The sequence below is a fragment of the Pan paniscus genome, chromosome 20 (genome assembly GCF_029289425.2).
Source record: "Pan paniscus chromosome 20, NHGRI_mPanPan1-v2.0_pri, whole genome shotgun sequence".
Taxonomy (NCBI): domain Eukaryota; kingdom Metazoa; phylum Chordata; class Mammalia; order Primates; family Hominidae; genus Pan; species Pan paniscus.
In genome coordinates this window covers 44,443,320-44,466,020 of record NC_073269.2, presented here as the reverse complement: position 1 = coordinate 44,466,020, position 22,701 = coordinate 44,443,320, and the positions used below count along the sequence as shown (strand labels likewise).

The window sequence follows — 22,701 nt, the reverse complement described above, 5'->3', positions numbered from 1 at the left end:
GTATTTATTTACTACAGTATAAGGCAGTAAGGAAAAACAGAGGAGCAAGAAAGACAGTAGACATACAGAAACAATAGCAAAATGGCTAATGCAAATCCAACCATTAGCAGTAATAATTACATTTAACGTGAATGGTCTGAACACTCCCATCAAAAGGCAGGGATTGTCCGACTGGATTGAAACAGCAACTATGTAATGCTTTCCACAATTTAGCAACATCTATCAGTGGAGCAAAGAGTAGGCATTGGTGAGGAGATGTCCAGGGAACTACTGAAGCATGTAACACCAAGAATGGTCAGGAATGCTTTCCCCAGGAGACAAGAGCATCAGAACTGAGAACTGAAGGATGACTGGCCTCAGCTTAACATTTGGTCTGGCTGGGTGTGGTGGCTCATGCCTGTAATCCCGGCACTTTGGGAGGCCAAGACGGGCAGATCATGAGGTCAGGAGATCGAGACCATCCTGGCTAACACAGTGAAACCCTGTCTCTACTAAAAAATACAAAAAAATTAGCTGGGCATGGTGGTGGGCGCCTGTAGTCCCAGCTACTCGGGAGGCTGAAGCAGGAGAATGGCATGAATCTGGGAGGCGGAGGTTGCAGTGAGCCGAGATCGCACCATTGCACTCCAGCCTGGGCGACAGAGTGAGACTCCATCTCAAAAACAAAAACAAGACATTTGGCCTCCCAGAAATCCATGCAATAGAAAAGCCTGCACAAGGCCGGGCATGGTGGCTCATGCTGTAATCCCAGCACTCTGGGAGGCTTAGGTGGGAGAACTGCTGGAGCCCAGGAGTTGCTGTAGAGACCCTATCTAGGGACAGGGTCTTGCTATGTTGCCCAGGCTGGTCTTGAACTCCGGGGCTCAAATGATCCTCCCACCCCAGCCTCCCAAAGTGCTAGGATTACAGTTGTGAGGCACCATGCCCAGCCCTAGAGACCCCGCCTCCACAAAAAAATAAAAATAGCCAGGAATAATAGCACATGCCCATAGTCTTAGCTACAAAACACACACACACACACACACACACACACACACACACACACACCCCAAAAGCCTGCACAAGCACACACAGGCAGGTATGAGGACGGTCTCTGTAGTACTGTTTATAATCAGGAAAAGTTGGAAATGGCCAGGCTGGAGTGCAGTGGTGTGATCTCGGCTCGCTGCAACCTCTGCGCCTCCGGGGTTCAAGCGATTCTTGTGCCTCAGCCTCCTGAGTAGCTGGGATTATAGGCATTCACCACCATGCCTGGATAATTTTTGTGTTTTTAGTGGAGACGGGGTTTCACCATGTTGGCTAGGCTGGTCTTGAACTTCTGGCCTCAAGTGATCCACCTGCCTCGACCTCCCAAGGTGCTGGGATCATAGGCATGAGCCACTGCGCCCTGCTGCAAGCGTATCCTTATGATCAAAAACTATGCAGCCAGTGCAAAGGTCAATCTCTGTTTATGTATGAGGACAGATGGTCTGAACTATAGTAAATGGAAACGATGCATGGTATAAAACATGATTCTGTGTATTTAAGGGAAAAAAATATATAGATAGATATACACACATATGTATAGAGAAAAAAAGAAATAAAGTAGAATTTTATACTTTTTTTGGTCCTTTTTTCCCCCTTTTTGTGGGGAATGGGGTCTCACTAAATTGCCCAGGCAGGTCTCGAACTCCTGTGCTCAAGCTATCCTCCTGCCTCTGCCTCTCTGAGAGCTGGGATTACAGGCATGAGTCACCGCGCCTGGCAAAATAAACTAGAATTTTTTTTTTTTTTTTTTTTTTTTGAGATGGAGTCTTGCTCTGTCACCCAGGCTGGAGTGCAGTGGCACAGTCTCAGCTCACTGCAACCTCCGCTTCCCGGGTTCACGCCATTCTCCTGCCTCAGCCTCCTGAGTAGCTGGGACTACAGGCGCCCGCCACCACACCTGGCTAGTTTTTTCTATTTTTGGTAGAGACGGGGTTTCACCGTGTTAGCCAGGATGGTCTCGATCTCCTGACCTCATGATCTGCCCGCCTTGGCCTCCCAAAGTGCTAGGATTACAGGCGTGAGCCACCGCGCCCGGCCCAGCTAAACTAGAATTTTTAAAAAGTCACTGTATTTCTTGCAAGGTAAGGGTTAAGTGGCATGTTTTTTGTTTGTTTGTTTTGTTTTTTTGTTGTTTGTTTGTTTTTTTGAGACGGAGTTTCACTCTTGTCACCCAGGCTGGAGTGCAATGGTGTGATCTTGGCTCACTGCAACCTCCGCCTCCCAGGTTCAAGCGATTCTCCTGCCTCAGCCTCTCGAGTAGCTGGGATTACAGGCATGTGCCACCACACCCAGCTAATTTTGTATTTTTAGTAGAGATGGGGTTTCTCCATATTGGTCAGGCTGGTCTTGAACTGCTGACCTCAGGTGATCCGCCTGCCTCGACCTCCCAAAGTGCTGGGATTACAGGTGTGAGCCTCCATGCCTGGCCTAAGTGGTATGTTTGAAAGAACTGGGTTGGTAAAGGTTTAGAGAAAAATCTCTGGAGGAGTGTACACTAATGGATTCTCTCTGAAAGTAGTAATGATGGGGAACATGTACGGAATAAAAGTCAAATTAAGCTGGGCATAGTGGCATATGCCTGTAGTCCCAGCTACTTGGGACGCTGAGGTGGGAGAATCGCTTGAACCCAGGAGTTTGAGGCTGCAGTGAGGCATGACTGCGCCATTGGATTCCAGCTTGGGTGACAGAGTCCCCATCACTCAAAAAAAAACAAAAAACAAGCAAATAAAAAAAACAACAAAAAAAACAACCCTAAAAAAAGTCTAATTAAACTACATAAATGGCACAGGGTAAAAAGTAAGTGGCCAGCCGGGTGCAGTGGCTCACGCCTGTAATCCCAATACTTTGGGAGGCTGAGGCGAATGGATCACCTGAGGTCAGGAGTTTGAGACCAGCCTGGCCAACATGGCGAAACCCCATCTGTACTTGAAAAAAAAAAAAAAATTAGCCAAGTGTGATGGTGTGCACCTGTAATCCCAGCTACTCAGGAGGCTCAAGTGATTCTCCTGCCTCAACCTCCTAAGTAGATGGGATTACAGGTACCCACCATTATGCCTGGCTAATTTTTGTATTTTTTAGTAGAGACGGGGTTTCATCATGTTGGTCAGGCTGGTCTTGAACTTCTGACCTCATGATCTGCCCGCCTCGGCCTCCCAAAGTGCTGGGATTACAGGCGTGAGCCACAGCGCCCAGCCTGAACGTTCTTTCTTTCTGGAGCGCCAGTGTGCCCATGCGTCCTCCTGAAGTCTCAATATCAACTTGAAAACTGGGGCAGCATAGTGTGGGCTTTGCTGTCCACCTGACCCAGTTCCAATCCTGGCTCCCATCAACACAGTGGCCAACTTGCGTGGGGTCTATTCCCCTCAGTGAGCCTCAGTTTCCTCCTCTGAGAAATGAGGCAATGACAGCACCTGCCTCACGAGATCCTATGTGCTAAGTGCTCAGCACTGAGTCCTGAGGAGGAACCTCGGAGCTGCAGGTGCCAGGGAGGTGGTGGGTCCCTGGGCTCTGGGCTCAGACAGCACTGGTGGTAGCGGGGGAGGGGCAGGCAACGTGCTCTGTGCTTCCATCCTCACCTTCAACCAGAGAGCTATGCATTTACCTGCTTGACATCTTAGGGGAGCATTTAACATTTTGTTGGAGTCAAAGGATTTATGCTTCCAAAAAAAGCTGAAAAACCAGAGGCTGGGTAGAGAAATCATACCAGCTGCATAAGTGTGTGCAATGCTTTTGGTCTGTTCGGCCTGGGGACTCTGAAGGGGACCAATGGGTGGTCCTGGGTGGGTGACAGGCTCTCAGGGAGTGAGCTGTGGTCCCTGCCTCCAGGAGGAGCAGTGGCACCGTAGGTGGCAGTGACAGTGCTGACCACTCCGAGCCTGTGGAAGCTGCCTGGCCTTGTTCTAAGCATGTTATAGGCGTCACCTCACTTAGCCGCCGTAGCAACCCCGAGACAGGAACTACCACCACCTCCATGTTCCAGGTGGGGGAAACTGAGGCCCAGGGAGATGAAATAACTTGCCCGAAATGATGTAGCTAGTGGGGGATAAGAGCCAGGATGTAGACATAGGTAGTCTGGTTTGAGAGACGATATTTTAACCACCATTCTGTACTCCCAGTGACAACAACTGTTAACGATAAATATCAATACATAATACATGAGAATAAAACACAGCAGCAGCTGATACACTTGAGCCCAGCTATGTCTCCAGTCCTGTGATAAGCGCTTTAAACTCATGGTCTCAGTTCGCCCTCACAACCTTAGATGGAGGATCCTTTTTTTTTTTTTTGAGAAAGAGTCTAGTTCTGTCACCCAGGCTGGAGTCCAGTGGTGCCATCTCGGCTCACTGCAATCAAGTGATTCTCTCGCCTCAGCCTCTCGAGTATCTGGGACTACTGGCACCCACCACCACACCTGGCTAATTTTTGTATTTTTAGTAGAGGCGGGGTTTCATCATGTTGGCCAGGCTGGTCTCAAACTCCTGACCTCAGGTGATCGGCCTCGGCCTCCCAAAGTGCTGGGATGACAGGCGAGCCACCGTGCCTGGCTGACAGATCCTATTACCCCCATTTTACAGATGAGGACATTGAGCCTCGGAGCACCTAAGGGGCCTGAGAGAGGTCACACAGTTGGGGTAAGAGGTGGAGCTGTGATGTAGACATAGGCAGTCAGAGGAAGAGCCCTGAAGTCACACTGCTCACTCACACACCCTGAGGTCCCCCAGCCACTTGGCCTTCACCCTGGACCAATCTTGCTTTCTCTCCCTGACGTGTGTCATGGGCTGGAGAACCAATTCATCCCTGCATGCGGCTGGAATTGTGCTCCAGTGTAGGAGCCGTGAGCAGCCACATTGCCCCTGTGGCCTGTGGGGCAGAAGCGACGGGTCTTCAGGAAGCAGACACAGAGAGGGTCTAGGCAAGAGATTCAACAGAGATACCAATCAAGCCACTGCTCGCTACCTCCACCAACCACTGCCACCTGTATCGTCAGAGCGGCCTCCTCCTGGCTCCCTCTTCCTCCTGCATCCTTCCCCAGCCTCAGCACACAGCCAGAGAGATCCTGGGAACATGTGAATCAGATCAGGACTCTCTCGGGGTTCCACCTCACTCTGGGTAAGACCCAGAGCCCTCCCCACAGGGCCCCCCATCTGCCCCCCTCTTCTCTGCCCCCAGCTCCTCCACACTCCCTCTCCTTCACTCTGCTCCAGCCATGCGGAAGCTGTTCCTCAAACACATCAGAAACACTGCTACCTTGGGACCTTTGCACTGCTCCCCGCCCCACAGATCTCTGCCTGGCTCCCGCACTCCCTTGAGTTCCAGGAGACGGCCTCGCTTCCTCTTCCCAAGCTGTGACTCTCCGAGGAGGTCTCTGTCTCAGGTGACCCCAGCCTCCCAACACTCACAGGCAGGGTGGGCCCCGGTGGATCTTCAGGCCCTCAGATTACCTTTCAGGGCTGTGTCCCCAGAGGGGCATCCCAGGGACTCCTGGCACAGCCTGGGGAAGCAAGGCCACGTGCTTCCTGCCTGCCTGGGAACGCCCGGCTGCGTCAGCTCCATGTGGAGCTGAGAGCCTCTGACTGCTCCTAACAGCTCTGACAAATTGCTCTGGAAGCCCAGAAAGCTCTGGAGTGCATGCTGCCTCAGGAGAGGGCGAGGGCCAGGTGGCTGCCCGCCCAGGATCACTCAGCTCACTGCGGTGCCCACGGCAGGCACTGGCGCCTGGCAGCATGCCTGGCAGCTGGGCTCCCATGACGAATGTCTGGAGGGAGCATCTGTGAGGTCATCGATGGGCACAAGCTGCTACAGGCTGCAACGGCTTCCACGGCGAGGGCCGCAGCCCGGGGAAGGGAGGGTAGGGGGCTCCCCGCTTGGGCGTGTCAGGACCCATCCCTCTCCTGGCAGCCTTTGAATGCTGCCCACCATCCTCCCCCTGCCCAAGATAGTCCGTCCTCTCCAGAGTAGCCCACAGTGATCTTTTCTATTTTTTCATTTTTACATTTTATTATTATCATTTTTTGAGATAAGGTCTTACTTTGTCACCCAGGCTGAGTGCAGTGATGTGATCTCGGCTCATTGCAGCCTCCACTTCCCGGGGTCAAGCAATCCTCCAACCTCAGCCTCCCAAGTAGCTGGGACAACATGCGTGTGCCACCACACCCAGCTAATTTTTTGTAGACATGGGGCTTTGCCATGTTGCTCAGGCTGGTCTTGAACTCCTGGGCTCAAGTGATCCACCTGCCTTAGCCTCCCAAAGTGCTGGGATTACAGGTGTGAGCCACTACGTCCAGCCCACAGTAATCTTTTTAAAAACATTAAGTCAGATGATGTGCTCAAATGCCTCCCATGGCTCCCATGTCCCTTGGAACCAAATCCCAGCATCTGACTTTGGGCAATATGCCTGCTAGAACCAGGCTCCTGCCACCTCACTATGCTGACCTCCTGCCACTCTCCCCCATCCCACCTGCTTCAGCCCCTCTGGCCACCTGACCAGTGCTCCACTAAGTTCACCCTCAGGGTCTAGTCATCTACTGTTTCCACTGCCTGGATCTCACCCTGGCTTCCTACAACGCATCACCTCCTGAGAAGCCTTCCCAGAGACCCGCTGTTTTTGCCTTTCCTCCCCAGCACTTATCACCTCCTGGCACACTCCACGGTGGTTCGGCTGTCTGTCTGTCTTGTCCTGTCTCCAGGAGAATGACAGCTCCATAAGGGAGGGATGCTGCGACACCTGGCACAGAGTAGGGGCTGCAAAGGTCAGTGACTGGAAGAATCAGTCCCCGCTGGCTGCCCCACTCTGCCTCCTCTTCTCACAAGCACCTCAGGTGCTCCCAGGCCACGGCAGCCTCCAGACACGTGGCAGTCACCCTGGACTCTCACATGGCTTGCTGGCTCTGCCCTGGGCCTGCATCTCCCTCCCGGCTTACTTCCTGGCAATGCCGCCTGCTGCCACATCCACAGTTGCTCTGTCCTCCAGCTCAGGCCCACGTCCTCCCATGCAGATCCAAGCCTCAGCCCCCTCAGAGACTTTGCCTCCTGTCTCGCTGCCAGCACCATATTTTGGAACACAAATCCACCCGCATTACCCTGGCTGCTCTTAAGATGAGATCCAAACTCCATAATGGAGCTGGTAGGGCCCTGAATGATCTGGCCACTGCTGACTTCCCCAACCTCCCATTGGCTGCCCTACCTGCCTACCTACCTACCTACCTCCAGGACCTTGCTCTGTCACCCAGGATGGAGTGATCGATTGATCAACAGGGTGTCAATCAGTTACCCAGGATGGAGTGCAGTGGTGCAATCACAGCACACTGCTGTCTCGAACTTCCAGGCTCAAGTGATCCTCTCACCTCAAGCCTCTTGAGTAGCGGGGACTGCAGGAGCCTACTGCCATACCCAGCTAATTAAAAAAAATTTTTGGCCAGGCATGGTGGCTCATGCCTGTAATCTCAGCACTTTGGGAGGCCAAGGTGGGTGGGTCACCTGAGGTCAGGAGTTCGAGACCAGCCTGGCCAACATGGTGAAACCCTGTCTCTACCATAAATACAAAAATTAGCCGGGCGTGGTGGCAGGTGCCTGTAATCCCAGCTACTCGGGAGGCTGAGGCAGGAGAATCGCTTGAACCTGGGAGGCAGAGGTTGCAGTGAGCTGAGACTGTGCCATTGCACTGCAGCCTGGGCAACAAGAGCGAAACTCCATCTCAAAAAAAAAAAAAAAAAGTTTTGGTAGGGGGATAGAGATGGGTCTATGTTGCCCAGGCTGGTCTCAAACTCCTGGCCTCAAGTGATGCTCCTGCCTTGGCCTCCCAAAGTGCTGGGATTACAGGCATGAGCCACTGTGCCCAGCCACAATTTCTATACTTGAGCCCAAGGGCCTGTGTTCAGTGGCCTGACAATACCACCCTCCTCCCCACCACAGGGACTTTGCACACGCAACTCTAATTCATAGACATACTTTCTCCATGCCTCATCTTTCCCTTCTGTTTTTTTGTTAATGGTAAATAATCATATATACATTCATCTGAATGAGAAATTCAACAGACTTAAAAAAAAAACATATGTGTGTATATATACATAGTTGTATATATACATACTGAGGTTCACAACATATATTGAGGCCCAGAATGTGTGTGTGTCTATATATATGTTGCATATATACACACAATTTCAAAAACAGAGCAAATACCTGTATAACTGCATCCCAGATGAATGTCTCTCCAGCCCCACTGAACCCCTCTCCTCCTTCACCCGCTCCCTCCTCCCTGTCCCCCTCATCCTTGGCAGATGTGACCCTCGTTCAGGAACATTATCACAGGCCCTAGGCTAGATTAGACACCTCCTCCAGCTCTGCATCCCATCCACCCTCAGACCCCACCCGTCTCTGCAGGCTGTCCCCTGGCACAATTCATTCATGACTTTTGGCATTATTCACTAGCTGTTTCCCATGGGCCTCCGTCCGTGCCAGGACGGTGGGGATCTGGTCTGCCTGTTCCAGCTCCCTGCAGAGGCCCCGGTGCACAGCAGGCGCTCGCTGTGTGAATAAATACCAAGTTCTATGCCACAGAGTGCTGTGGAGGTAGACATAGGGCAGTCAATGAGTGCTCATGCTGGGCCTGTTCAAAGGTGCCTGCCTTCCAGGAGCAGAGGCTGGGGAGCAGGCTGTCACTCCAGCCCAGGGGCACGTTCTGACGACAGCACATGCGGGGGGCTGCTGGGCTGCCCGGTGCACAGTGCAGTGTGGCCGCCATGGGAGGCAGAGGCACGTGTGGCCACTTGAACCAAGGTCTGGCCCCAAGCAGGTGGCTCTGTGACCATCCAGGGAACTTGTGCCTACTGAAATGGGAAGACTGTGGGAGGCCAATGGAGTGAGGTGGGCTGAGATGGACGGTGGGAGTCCGTCTCATTCTCTGTCTGGACTGCTTTTCCCTCCTGACTTCCCTGGCTAGCTCAGACTTTCTCCAGGAAAGCCCCTCCCACAACTGGGTTAGGGGGGCCCCCTTTGGGCTCTCACATCCCTGTACCCCTCCATCATGGCCCCAACCCCTCTGCCTGGCCCCCCTCCATCCCACCCTGGGCCCCCTCATCTTACCCTGACCCCTCTTCACAGCTGCCTTGTATCCCAGCCCTGACCCCTTAGCCTGGGCCCCCCACCCTGACCCTGATCCCTCTGCCCGGGCCTCGCCCATCTTGACCTGACCCCTCTGGGCTGTCTCTGTCTGGGAATGCGTCAGTCAGGCAGGACTGGGGCTCCCCCAGTCACCGCTGTGTCCCCAGCACTGCCTGTAACAGGTCTTGGACCAGGGGAGATATTCTGATTTCGTGAATCTGAGGCAAGGCCTCATTTCTGTGTGTTTTTCAAATACACCCTCATACCCCATGATTCTGACAGGCAGTCTTCAAGTCAAAGCACTGTTCTAAGGGTACACTCAATCTTTACCACATCCCTATGATGTAGGTATGTGGTTTATCCCTAGTTTCACAGATGAGGAAACTGAGGCCCAGAGAGGTTCAGTTACTTGGCTGGGGGTACACAGCCAAGAAGTCGCTGAGGGAGGGATTGAATGCAGGTGGGTTGACACTAAAGGCCACACTCTTATCCACATGGATTTTTTTTTTTTTTTTTTTTTTTTGAGACTGAGTCTCACTCTGTTGCCAAGGCTGAAGTACAGTGGCGTGATCTTGGCTCACTGCAACCTCTGCCTCCCAGACTCAAGCGATTCTCCCACCTCAGCCTCCAGAATAGCTGGGACCACAGGCGTGCACCACCACGCCTGGCTAATTTTTGTATTTTCAGTAGAGATGGGGTTTCACCGTGTTGGTCAGGCTGGTCTCGAACTCCTGGCCTCAAGTGATCCACCTGCCTTGGCCTCCCAGAGTATTGGGATTATAGGCGTGAGCCACTGCGCCGGGCCTGGATATGTTTTTTTAAATCAACTCATTTTATTTTCTCCTTAACTTGTCCAAGGTGGTGTCTGTAAAATCAGGGGGTGAGTTGCAAACTCTTTTTCCTAATACTCATGAAAGCAAGCACATATCCATTTAAAATAAAACATTTTCCTCCCCGCACCACCCAAATCACCTCAAGCACCCCATTTTGGGAAATGCTGTGCCACACTCAAGCCTGGTTGCCTAGGAGAAAACTTCAGGAAGCAGCTTTAATGAGCAGATAAGAATGATTTGCAATTAGCATCAATTGTCTGTATGCAAATTAAAGCTCCCAACCGCAGGGCCCTCTTCTGCAGCGGGCTCCTGTCCCATTTCATTGCCTTCATTTCTGGGTTCAGCAGATCCTTTACTTAGACACAGGGTTATTTCATACCCACCCTCCCATCTCAGCCACAGTCTACTCCAGGCCTGGCTGTCTTTATGTCTCAAATCCTCCCAGTTGTTTGGGTTCGCTAAGGTGGTGGTCCCATGCCTGGAATGGGGGCTACTGCAATCGAGACCTGAGGCCCCTGGTATAGACTCTCTTGGCTTCATGTCCCTCTTCGTGGCACAGGTTTTTTTTTTTTTTTTCCACAGTGTTTTATTTTTATTTTTTATTTTTTTGAGACAGAGTTTCACTCTGTCACCCAGGCTGGAGTGCAATGTATTTTTGTTTTGTTTTGTTTTTGTTTTTGTTTTTTAAGATGGAGTCTCATTCTATTCCCCAGGCTGGAGTGTAGTGGTGCAGTCTTGGCTCACTGTACCCTCCACCTCCCAGGTTCAAGGGATTCTCCTGCCTCAGCCTCCCGAGTAGCTGGGATTACAGGCGCCCACCACCATGCCTGGCTAATTTTTGTATTTTTAGTAGAGACGGAGTTTCACCATGTGGGCCGGGCTGGTCTCGAACTCCTGACCTCAGGTGATCCGCCCACCTCGGCCTCCCAAAGTGCTGGGTTTATAGGCGTGAGCCACCGTGCCCGGCCTGGGAGGGCACACGTATTCATTTGTCTCAGTGATCATCTGATTCTCATCTGCTTCCCTCATTTGACAGTGGGCGGTGGGGAGGCCTGGGGGCCTCATCCAAATATGCTCCTGATTTCTCTCAGCTCCCAGCACAGTGTCTGGGACCGAGCAAACCCCTAAGAAATACTTATGAATGGAGTAAATGAATAAATGAATGAAAGAGCCATTCAAAAGAGTCCACGTGTTCAAAAGATTAAGAGGTACTCGTCACCAGGTGTGGTAGCTCATGCCTGTAATCCCAGCATTTTGAGAGGCCAAGATGGGAGCATCGCTTGAGCCCAGGAGTTCGAGACCAACCTGGGCAACACAGTGAGACCCCTTCTCTACTAACAAACTTAAAAAATTAGCTGGGCATGGGGGCACACACCTGTAGTCTCAGCTACTTGGGGGGCTGAGGTGGGAGGAACACTTGAGCTGAGGAGTTCGAGGCTATCGTGAGCTATGGTCGTACTACTGCACCCCAGCCTGGGCAATAGAGCAGGACCCTGTTTCTAAAAAACAAACAGCCACTTGTCTAGGGAGATGAACTGAGAGGTCTAAAACACTCAGACAGTGTCTCTCTCTGTCTGTCTCCTCTTTCCTCCTTCAGCCCTTCTCCTGGCTCTTTGACTCAAGGAGACCCTTGGATCACAGTGTGCCCGGGGAAGTGCTGACACTACAATCACTCAAACACAGTGGTTTTCAAATCTGTCAGAGAACACTGTAAGCCATGAAATCATCTGAGTGGGGATTGATCAGCATTAAAAGTTTTTAAATAGAGTAGACTGGATCAAAGTATATCACACACAGGTTAAGAATTATTTTGGAAACCACTGCTTCACCTTTTTTTTTTTTTTTTTTTTTTTGAGATGGAATCTCGCTCTGTTGCCAGGCTGGAGTGCAGTGGCATGATCTTGGCTCACTGCAACCTCTGCCTCCCAGATTCAAGCGATTCTCCTGCCTCAGCCTCCCGAGTATCTGGGACTACAGGTGCCCACCACCACGCCCAGCTAATTTTTGTATTTTCAGTAGAGATGGGGTTTCACCATGTTGGCCAGGACGGTCTCGATCTCTTGACCTTGTGATCCGCTTGCCTTGGCCTCCCAAAGTGCTGGGATTACAGGCGTGAGCCACTGCTCAAAGCCACCTTTTTTTTTTTTTTTTTTTTAACATAGATATTTCTGTATAGATGGACACAATTCTACTGTGGACTGTGGTCAGAAGTCTGAGTTGGCTGCCTGAGTGTGGGTGTCCTGTGTGGAGAGAGGCTGGGGTTTGAGGACTGGAAAAGGCTTTAGGGCGCCACAGGAGAGGAAGATCCCTGCGCCAACCAGGTTCGGAGCCCTGATGGCTATCGGGGACTCAGGCTAGCCCACCCCAGGCATGGTCAGGAAGGGATGTGGGGCTGTGGACTCAGGGGCTGGCACTGGACACTACAGCACAGCAAGCCCTGCTGGGGTCACAGAACCCTAAGGGGGTCCGAGGATGAGGCTGAGCTCTGTGTCTGTGTAGAATACTCTTTCCATCTCTGTGCCCTTTTCTGGAAGGTGGCTCATTGCCTCCATCCGAACGTCAGTGTGTGTGGTCGGGACTCCAGGCTGCTGGCTCGCCAATGCCTGCTTTTCTTTTCTTTTTTTTTTTTTTTGAGACAGAGTCTTGCTCTGTCGCCAGGGTGGAGTGTAGTGGCACGATCTCGGCTCACTGCAACCTCTGCCTCCTGGGTTCAAGCGATTCCCCTGCCTCAGCCTCCCGAGTAGCTGGGACTACAGGCGCCCACTACCATGCCTGGCTAATTTTTTTTTGTATTTAAGTAGAGACGGGGTTTCACCATGTTGGCCAGGATAGTCTGGATCTCCTGACCTCATGATCCACCCGCCTTGGCCTCCCAAAGTGCTGGGATTACAGGTATGAGCCACCGTTTCCAGCCAATGCCTACTCTTTCTCTGTTACTGCCGTCTGCCTCTCTACCAGTGGCTCTCAAAGTGTGGTCCTGGGACCAGCAGCATCAGCATTTACTGAGAACTTAATGCATATTCTCAGCCGGGCATGGTGGCTAACACCTGTGATCCCAGCAATTTGGGAGGCTGAGGTGGGAGGATCCCTTTAGGTCAGGAGTTTGAGACCAGCCTGGCCAACATGGTGAAACTCTGTCTCTACTAAAAATACAAAAATTAGTTGGGCATGGTGGTGGGCACCTGTAATCTCAGCTACTCGGGAGGCCGAGGCAGGAGAATCACTTGAACCTGGGAGGTGGAGGGTGCAGTGAGCCTGAGACCGCACCACTGCACTCCGGCCTGGTGAATAGAACGAAACTCCGTCTAAAAAACAAACAAAAAAACACCAATGCACGTTCTCAGGTCTCCCGCTCCGACCTATTGAATCAGAAACTCTGGGTGGGGGCCAGCAGCTGGGCTGAACAAGCCTTTGAGGGCTTCTGTGGGGACCATCGCCATATACGGTAGAGCCTGGAAGACCAAACTACAACTTTCCAGACCTCCTTGTAGCTGGGATGGCCCCATGATGCCAGCTGCTGAAAGGGGTTCTGGGAAAGTGTTTGCTTTCTCCATAGGAAGGGAAAGGTACTCAGAGGCTGCCAACTTTCCCCTCTTCTCTGTCCCCAACTGCCACTCGCCAGGCAGCACAGCTCCATCTCAAGGCAAGTGAGACATGAGCCAGCATGGTAAAGATGCCGAGCAGGGAGACGCAGAGTGCCAATCCTTGAGGCTCTCCACAAGCCACAGCACTAGCCTGGCTCTGCCCTCTCTGGACTTCATGTTAGGGGACTGTTTGTTACACCTCTATTTGTTTAAGCCACAGTGGGTCAGGTTTCCTATTGCCTCCAGCCAAATACACTCTATCAGATACAGTCTGTGACCCTTTAGAAAGCATAAAAACTTTTGGTATCAGCAGAGAGCAAAGAAAAAAGAGACAGAGGGTCAGAGAGAACCAGAGACAGATGAAAACAGAGAGACAGAAGGCCAGGGATTTCTTTCCCTCCACCTGGGGTCCCTGAATGCTGATGGATGGGCAATAAGGCAGAGGTCCATGAGCCCCTCGATTCTGTCAGCAAACCAATGACTAGGCGCATTCATCCGTGAGTGTGTTTCTGGGGAGGAGAACCCCACCATCAGGACCATAAAAGTAGAACTGGCGAAGTGGAAGGTGGTTAGAACCCAGACTAGGTGCAACAGCTTACCTGGGCTGCCTCGGTGGGTCTCGGCTGCCCCCCGCCAGTCCCGTGGGGGTGCTGGAGCCAGAGGAGTACAGCTTCGGTCGGTAGCCCTTGCTTTGGCCGGCAACTGCGGGGGCAGGGGAGACCTCCCGCCGCCTGTCTGTGTGGTGGGACCTCCCAGCGGCCTCGCGACCCCCACCACAAAGGCCCATACTTCCAGGGGGCTTGTGTGGCTTGGCGGGCCGTGGAGCCTTGGCCAGGGACATGCAGCTAGGGCTGGCGGTGTAGAGGGTGGTGTCGATGCCACTGTCACTAGAGCCACCCTTGGAGAGGGGGTCTTGCTCTGGCTCCAGGGGGTCCAGGGGGTCGAACCAGCGGTCATCGCTGTGGCTGCTGGATGCGTTGCTGGAGAGGGTGTTGCTGCTGGAATGACTTGAGTATTGAGGTTCTCCCTGAGAGGCAAGAGAAGCGTGTCATTCCCAGACTCCAGGGCAGGGGCGCATCTTCCCTTGCTGGGTCCTCCCTTTGCCTGGGCCTGAACCCTGGGACCAGACAGCTTCAAATCCTGGCTTCTCATCTACTGGCCGTGTTACCTTGGGCAAGTGATTTACCTTCCCTTAGCCTCAGTTTCCACATCTGTAAAATGGAGGGTGATAGTAAGCCTGCCTCGTGGGGCTGCTCAGAGGAACAAATGACATCACGCACAGAACATGCTTCCCACATCTCAGACTCAGCGAATCTAAGACTGAGCTCGGCAGCGTCTTCCCCATCTCAATGACGCCGGCCATGCTTTCAGCTGCCCCTGCCAAGAGCCATGGACTCACCTTGACCCCGCTTTTGCTCTCACTCATGTCCAGCCCACTAGCAAACCCTGCTGCCCGCGTCCTCAACACAGATCCGGGACCTGTCACTTCCTGCTCCACGGCTCCGCGTGGTCCTGTCCATGCCTGTCCTGTCCTCCCCCTGGGGCCAGTGCAGCAGCCTCCTCCCTGGTCTCTCTGCACCCTCATCCCCCTGTTTATTCCCCACACGCAGCCAGCAGAAGGCTGAGAACACCTGAGTTAGATGATGACCCCCACCTGTGGCTCCATCTTACTCCAGGCACAAGTGAGAGTTCCCAGCATGGCCCATGGGGCTTTGATGCTTGGGTCCCGGTCTCCAACTTCATCTCCCCTCCCTCCCGATCACGTTGCTGTGGCCATGGTGGCCCCCTTGCTATTCTCGGAACATACTGGGCACTCCCCGTCAGGGCCTCTGCGCCTGCTGCTCCCTCTGCCTGCAATACTCTTCCCTGAGAGATCTTCGTGGGCCTCCCCCTTCCTTCACTCAAGGTTTCCGCTCAAAGATCACCCCCTCAAAGGCCCTCTCCGACCACATCATCCTTGAGCTGCAGTGCTTGTCACTCTCTCCCCTGGACTGTTTTTTTTTTTTTTTTGAGATAGAATCTCGCTCTGTCGCTCAGGCTGGAGTGCAGTGGTGCAATCTTGGCTTACTGCAGCCTCTGCCTCCTGGGTTCAAGCGATTCTTGTGCCTCAGCCTCCCAAGGAGCTGGGATTATAGGTTCCTGCCACCAAGCCTGGCTAATTTTTGTATTTTCAGTAGAGACGGGGTTTTACTAGGTTGCCCAGGCTGGTCTCGAACTCCTGACTGCAGGTGATCCGTCCGCCTTGGCCTCCTAAAGCACTGGGATTATAGGCGTGAGCCACTGCGCCCAGCCCGCGCTTTTTCTTATACAACAGATCTGTTTATCTGCTTACTGCTTGCTGCCCCAAATGGGAAGTCAGCTTCCTGAGGACAGGGCTGGTCTGTCCTCTTCATCATCATGGTCCCAATGCCTGGAGTGTTGTAAGCGCTTGTCAAACACCCACTGAACGAATGGATACAAAGAGATTGCCAAGAGCCCCTGCAAACCATCTCCTCCTCCTGGACACACAGGACTACATCTCCCAGCCTTCCTGGGCCATGCAAGACTACATTTTCCAGCCTCCCTTGCAGCTAGGTGTGGCCACGTGATGGAATGGAAGCGATTCATGCCATTTCCAGGCCTGGGCTAAAAAACACCTCCCATGTGATCTTTTCTCCCACTCACCTCCACTGCTGGAAAGACGCAGGGACCCAGCAGAGGGCTTGGAACCTCTGAGGGACAGCAGAGCCACAAGAAGGAGGGAGCCTGGGCTCTGAATCACCACGTGAATGGTGGGTAGATGCTCACTGAATACCTGCACTGCGCTGTTACAGGAGAGGGAAATCCACTTCCACTGTATGAAGTCACTGAGATTCGGGGCTGTCTGTTACAGCAGCTGATTTACCATGACTGATGGAACAATGAGGAAACTGCAGCTCGAGGAGGTAAAGGGATTTGCCCAAGATGACCTGGCTTATGAGGGCTGGAGCCAGAATGTGAACCTGGTTGGTTCCAACTCAGACCAAGTATTCAACCCCTCTGCTGAGTGGAAGGTGGCAGAGGTGGAGGATGTGCTCAAGTGTGAAGCTCAGAGGCCACACCCAGGCAGGCCTGGCTCCCCCGGTAGGGCAGGGTGGGGCCCAGACTCACTTTGGAATGCCTGTTGGGGGAATCTTTGCCTGCTGCATCCTGCCTGGACGGGTGCTTGTTCCCGCTGCTTCCGGCTATGGCTGAGAGCCTGGCCTGGGCAGGCACATGCCACAAAGGCTCTGTAGGAAAACAGGAGACACACCAGTGGTTAGGAGTGACTCAGGCCAGGGCCTGAAGAATCTGGACCCTCTGCCAGACTGTCTGCTCACCCACGGCATGACCCCATCAATTTACACCTTGGAGTGCAACACTCAGTAACAGAGAATACATCTCAGCACATACTATGTGCCAGACACTGTTCTGAGGGCCTCACTGAAGCCGTGCAATATCCCATTTCCCTCTCTCCCTGTCACCCAAGCTAAAGTGCAATGGAATGATCATAGCTCACTGTAACCTTGAACTCCTGGGTTGAAGCCATCCTCCCGCCTCAGCCTCCCAAGTAGCTAGAACTACAGGTGTGCATCACCATGCTTGGCTAATTTTTTTTTTTTTTTTGAGGTCTTGCTACAGCATCCAGGGTGGTCTTGAACTCCTGGCCTCAAGTGATCCTCCTGCCTCAGCTTCCCAAAGTGCTGGGATGATAGGTGTGAGCCACCATGCCTAGCCTCCTTTACCCATTTATCTATGAGCTTGACTGTCTTTTTTGACATGGGGTCTCGCTCTGTCGCTCAGGCTGGAGTGCAGTGGTGTGATCTCAGCTCACTGCACCCTCCACTGCCCAGGGTTCAAGTGATTCTCCTGTCTCAGCCTCCCAAGCAGCTGGGATTACAGGTGTGGCATCACCACGCCCAGCTAATTGTTTTGTATTTTTAGTGGAGACAGGGTTTCACCATATTGGCCAGGCTGGTCTCGAACTCCTGACCTCATGATCCACCTGCCTCGGCCTCCCAAAGTGCTGGGATTACAGGTGTGAGCTGACCGCACCCGGCCCAAACTATCTTTTATCTTATTGGTTAGTAGAGTTCTTTACATATGCAAGGTAGCAATCCTTTGTTGGTTATATGTACATAGTTTTTTTTTTTTTTTTTGAGATGGAGTCTTGCTCTGTCATCCAGGCTAGAGCGCAGTGGTGTGATCTCAGCTCACTGCAACCTCTGCCTCCCAGGTCAAGTGATTCTCCTGCCTCAGCCTCCTGAGTAGCTGGGATTACAGGCACTGGCCATCACGCCCGGCTAATTTTTGTATTTTTAGTAGAGACGGGGTTTCACCATCTTGGCCAGGCTGGTCTCGAACTCCTGACCTCGTGATCCACCCGTCTCAGCCTCCCAAAGTGCTGGGATTACAGATGTGAGCCACCGTGCCACTTAGTGAAGTATTGCACTAAGTACATCAATGACCTGCCAGTTTCCTACTGATGGATATTTAGGTTATCTTGAACAGTCTTCCCTCTACAGTGGCCTTCCCTCTACATGCGACTTTGAGCAAGCGTGGGATTGTGTGTGGGACAGAGAGTGCTACTGGTGGAATTGCTGGTCCAAAGGTGAAGCAGGTTTAAGAGTAGTGGCTGCTGTGGATGTCAGGCCTGGCGCGGTGGCTCACGCCTGTAATCCCAGCACTTTGGGAGGCCGAGGCGGGCAGAGCACGAGGTCAAGAGTTGAGACCATCCTGTCCAACATGGTGAAACCCCGTCTCTACTAAAAAAATACAAAAAATAGCTGGGTGTGGTGGTGCACGCCTATAGTCCCAGCTACTTGGGAGGCTGAGGCAGAAGAATCGCTTGGACCTGGGAGGAGGAGGCTGCAGTGAGCCGAGATCGCACCCCTGCACTCCAGCCTGGCGACTAAGCGAGACTCCGTCTCAAAAAAAAAAAAAGAGTAGCAGCTGCTCTGGATGTCAACTGGTTTAACCTCTCCAGCCTAGTCAGTATGCCTGGACCAAGTATCTTGCTAACCTTAAAAAAAAAATTGGCCAGGTGCGGTGGCTCATGCCTGTAATCCCAGCACTTTGGGAGGCCAAGATGGGGGGATCATTTGAGGTCAGGAGTTCAGGACCAGCCTGACCAACATGGTGAAACCCTGTCTCTCCTAAAAATACAAAAAAATTAGCTGGGTGTGATGGCACATGCCTGTAGTCCCAGCTACTCAGGAGGCTGAGGTAGGAGAATTGCTTGAACCTGGGAGGTGGAGGCTGCAGTGAGCCGAGATCGCGCCATTACACTCCAGCCTGGGCAACAGAGCAATACTCCGTCTCAAAAAAATAAATAATAAATAAATAAATAAATACATACACACATAAAAAGTGACCAACCCCAGTGGAGGGCATTTAGATATTATCTATGGAAATTACAAATGCACTAACTGAGGAGCTGAACGCCAGTGATTTAACCCCAAAGCTGACTTTTGATCACTATGGTATTCAAGATCATTAACATAATGATAATTCCCATTAAGCGTGCGTTCTGTGTCAGGCGCTACGGTAAGCACTCTGCATACATTACCCTGCTGCGTCCTCCCAGTACCACTGTGAAGTGGGTATCAGGAGCATCTCCGATAGATGTGGAACAAGACTCGGAGAGGTTAAGCAGCTGGTCCAAGGTCACACAGTGGGAAAGGGCCAGGCAGGACGTGGGGCTCAGGTCGGCCTAGTTTAGCACCTGTGCTGTCAAGCCCTGCCTCCTCCCTCGGCTTCACCAACAACGGTAATGCTAGCAGTGGTGGAGAGTGAGTGCTCGATGGGCAGGAGCTCTTGTTCTCCTAATGATGGGCCGTGGGCTTGGCCGGCATTATCTCACTGGACCCCCCACAAACTGCCCTGGAAGGAGAGACACCTAGGATGTCCACTACAGGAGTGGGACCTGAGGCTGAGGGGGAGGAGGTCACTGCTGAGGCCACACACCAAGCATACGCCCAACTCAGAACTGCCCACCAGGCCTGTGGGACCCTGAGCTTGCAATCACACTGCCACTTCCGGTGCAAGCCCAGGGTACCCTTGGGCCCATGTTCCTGCTGGGGAAGGTGGCCTGGGTGACCGGGCAGGGCACTCAGGGCCACTGCAGAGAATGGCCTGGCTGGACGTGGTCTAGTCTCAGTTGAGGGTGTCACCGCCTGTGTGGCTTTCACTGGGGAACCATGGATGCAGGAAAGTGGGGAGGCTGGCCTCTTTGTCCACCTGCTCTGCCTCCATTGATGGTTTTCCTCTTTGGGGCATCTTTATACACCCAGAAGGTGCTGGCTCCCCGGGAGGTGGGCAGTCACGCTGGGAGACCACATTTCTACAGAGCGAAGCCCATGGCAGTCACATCCGGCCTCAAAAACCACAGACAACGGACAACTCCAGTGCTCTGCCTCTGGGCTGACCTCTGCCCCTGACTTGACACTTGAACTTGGCTGCCCTGCAGCACCTCCACTTGGGTATCTATTGGGCACCTCTCACTGAACATGGCCAAGGCCAAGCCAAGGGCTGTACCTTCCCCCAAACCTGCATCTCCCACAGTTTTCCTGCTCAGTTCATGGCTTCTCCTTTCAGCTGCTGTGGCCAAACCCCCTGTGGCATCCTTGACTTCTCTCATCCTCACAACTAGGCATCATCAAGAAATTTGGTTAACGCTGCCTTTAAAATACTATATCCAGAATCGTGCATCTCCGCCTACCTCTGTCCCCACCTGGTCCTGCTCCCACCCCACCTGACAGTAATCTGTAGCTAGGGGCTCCTGGGAACACCCGAGTCAGATCCTGCCCCTCCTCTGCGCAGAAGACTGAGACCTGCGGCTCCTGTCCCACTCTCAGTACAGGACAACCGCCTCCCCGTGGCCCACGAGGCTCCACATACTCTGCCCCTGTCCCCTCCCTGATCTCAGTTCTCACCACATGGGCCTCGTCGCCACCACCTCAGGGTCTCCAACTAGCTGTTCACTTTCCCTGGAATGTTCTCATCCCCACTGACTTCTTTGCATTATTCCAACCTCACCTGAAATGTGATTTGCTCAGAGATGCCCCCCAAACCCTGTAAATCTCTTTCTGCACACTGTGACAGTTTCCACTTTTTTTTCTTTTGAGACAGAGACTGCTCTGTTGCCCAGGCTGGAGTGCAGTGGCACAATCTTGGCTCACTGCAACCTCCACCTCCTGGGTTCAAGTGATTCTCCTGCCTCAGCCTCCCGAGCAGCTGGGATTACAGGCGCCCGCCACTATGCCTGGCTAATTTTTAGTAGAGATGGGGTTTCACCATGTTGGCCAGGCTGCTCTCGAACTCCTGACCTCAAGTGATCCGCCTGCCTCGGCCTCCGAAAGTGCTGGGATTACAGACATGAGACACCGTGCCCGGCCTAGTTTCCACTTTATACTCGGCATTACTGTTAATGTTTTATCATCATCGTGTCCCTGTTATTGTCCAATTCTCCCACCAGACTTTCAGCTCCAATAAGGCAGAAAACATGCCTGCCTGGCTCACCCGGTATCCCTGGCGCCCAGCCTGGTGGCATCATCAGTTGAATGCATGCACAGGTGAAAGGGCAGCTTCCTCCCCATCCTGGCTGCCCCTGCATTCTCCTGCCCCAGCTCTGCCCTCAGCAGGCCCTGATCCTGTCCCCTAGTTCTCTGGATCAGCCCTCAGTGACCTGCTGGCCTTCCTACCCCAAACTTGACATGCTGGGCAGGCGACAGCGTGAGAGCATGCTAAAACCCTGGGCCAGGCACAGTCTCTGGGCAGCCGGTGACCGTGGAGGCAACCCTCCCAACCTGGGTGCTCTGAAGCCTGGGAAACGCTCACACTCTGTGGGTGAGGGGTTGTGGGTGGAGCTTACGGAGGGGTTCTGGGACCCAACAGGGCTCTGTTCATATCCTGATTATGCTGCTCACCAGCAGTGACCTGGGACAAGTGACAACCTTTCTGTGCCTCATCGTCCTCCTCTCTAACCGGGGGGAGTCGCAGTGCCCACCCTGTCGCGTTCCTGAGACGACTAAACATGAAGCCATGTGCAGCGTGCACACTGGACAATCCACGAAACTGTACGGCTGTTATTAGGATGGCTCGCTCCATCGGGGCTGGGCAAACCCCTACATCTGCTGCGAAGCCTGATCCTTGCGATCTTTAGTGAACCACCTTTTTTTAATTTTTTTATTTTATTGAGACAGGTGTTGCTCTGTCGGCCAGGCTGGAGTGTAGTGGATCATGGCTCGCTGTAGCCTCAAACTTTTGGGCTCAAGCCATCCTTCCACCTCAGCCTCTTGAGCCGCTGGGACCATAGGTGCGCACTGCCACACCTAGCTATTTTTTTTTATTTTTTGTAGAGGCAGAGTCCCACTAGGTTGCCCACGCTGGTTTCGAACTCCTAGCCTCAAGCAATCCTCCCATCTCAGCCTCCCACAGTGCTAGAATTATAGGTGTGAGCCACTATCCCTGGCCTTTTTTCTGAGTCTTGAATACATTCTAGACCTCACAATGATTTCTTTTTTTATTTTTTAGATGGAGTCTCACTCTGTCTCCGAGGCAGGAGTGCAATGCGTGATCTCAGCTCACTGCAACCTCTGTCTCCCGGGTTCAAGTGATTCTCCTGCCTCAGCCTCCTGAGTAGCTGGGATTACAGGTGCATGCCACCACACCCAGCTAATTTTTATATTTTTGGTACAGATAGGGTTTCATCATGTTGGTCAGGCTGGTCTTGAGCTCCTGACCTCAAGTGATCCACCTGCCTCGGCCTCCCAAAGTGCTGGGATTACAGGCGTGAGCCACCACACCCAGCCTCATGATGATTTCTAAACACAGATTCCCCTGATCCATGTGGGCGTGTGTGTGTGGTGGCAGCAATTTTAGGAGTCAACTATAACAAGGTCCCAAGGAAGTGAGAGGGGAGCCAAGCTCCAGGGGACAGAAGAGGGAAGGGAAGGGCAACGGTGAGTTTCTTTTTTGGGGCCCATGGTGTATGCAGGAAACACTTCCTCCCCATTTTGTACTTTGGTGTGTAATGAAATAGCCAAGCAACACTTTTCTCTTTTTCTGAACTTGCTGAGGAAAAAGGAAAAAAGGGATCCAAATCTATCTGTCTTAGAGCAAAGATGACAGAATTGCAGGCAGTGACATGATCAAATGTG

General features: G+C 52.7%; 1 protein-coding gene across 4 annotated transcripts in view; it reads right to left on the bottom strand.

Annotated features, from left to right (window-relative positions):
* Positions 1-22,701, bottom strand: part of SIPA1L3 (signal induced proliferation associated 1 like 3) — a 312,831-nt gene that overhangs the window by 48,684 nt on the left and 241,446 nt on the right. For all 4 annotated transcript variants that reach the window (XM_034944253.3, XM_034944252.3, XM_055103150.2 and 1 more), the window contains 2 exons: positions 16,673-16,791; positions 14,143-14,570 (listed from right to left, as the gene is read on the bottom strand). In XM_034944253.3, coding sequence (XP_034800144.2) covers positions 14,143-14,570; positions 16,673-16,791 — 547 coding nt within the window. The remainder of the gene's footprint in view (positions 1-14,142; positions 14,571-16,672; positions 16,792-22,701) is intronic.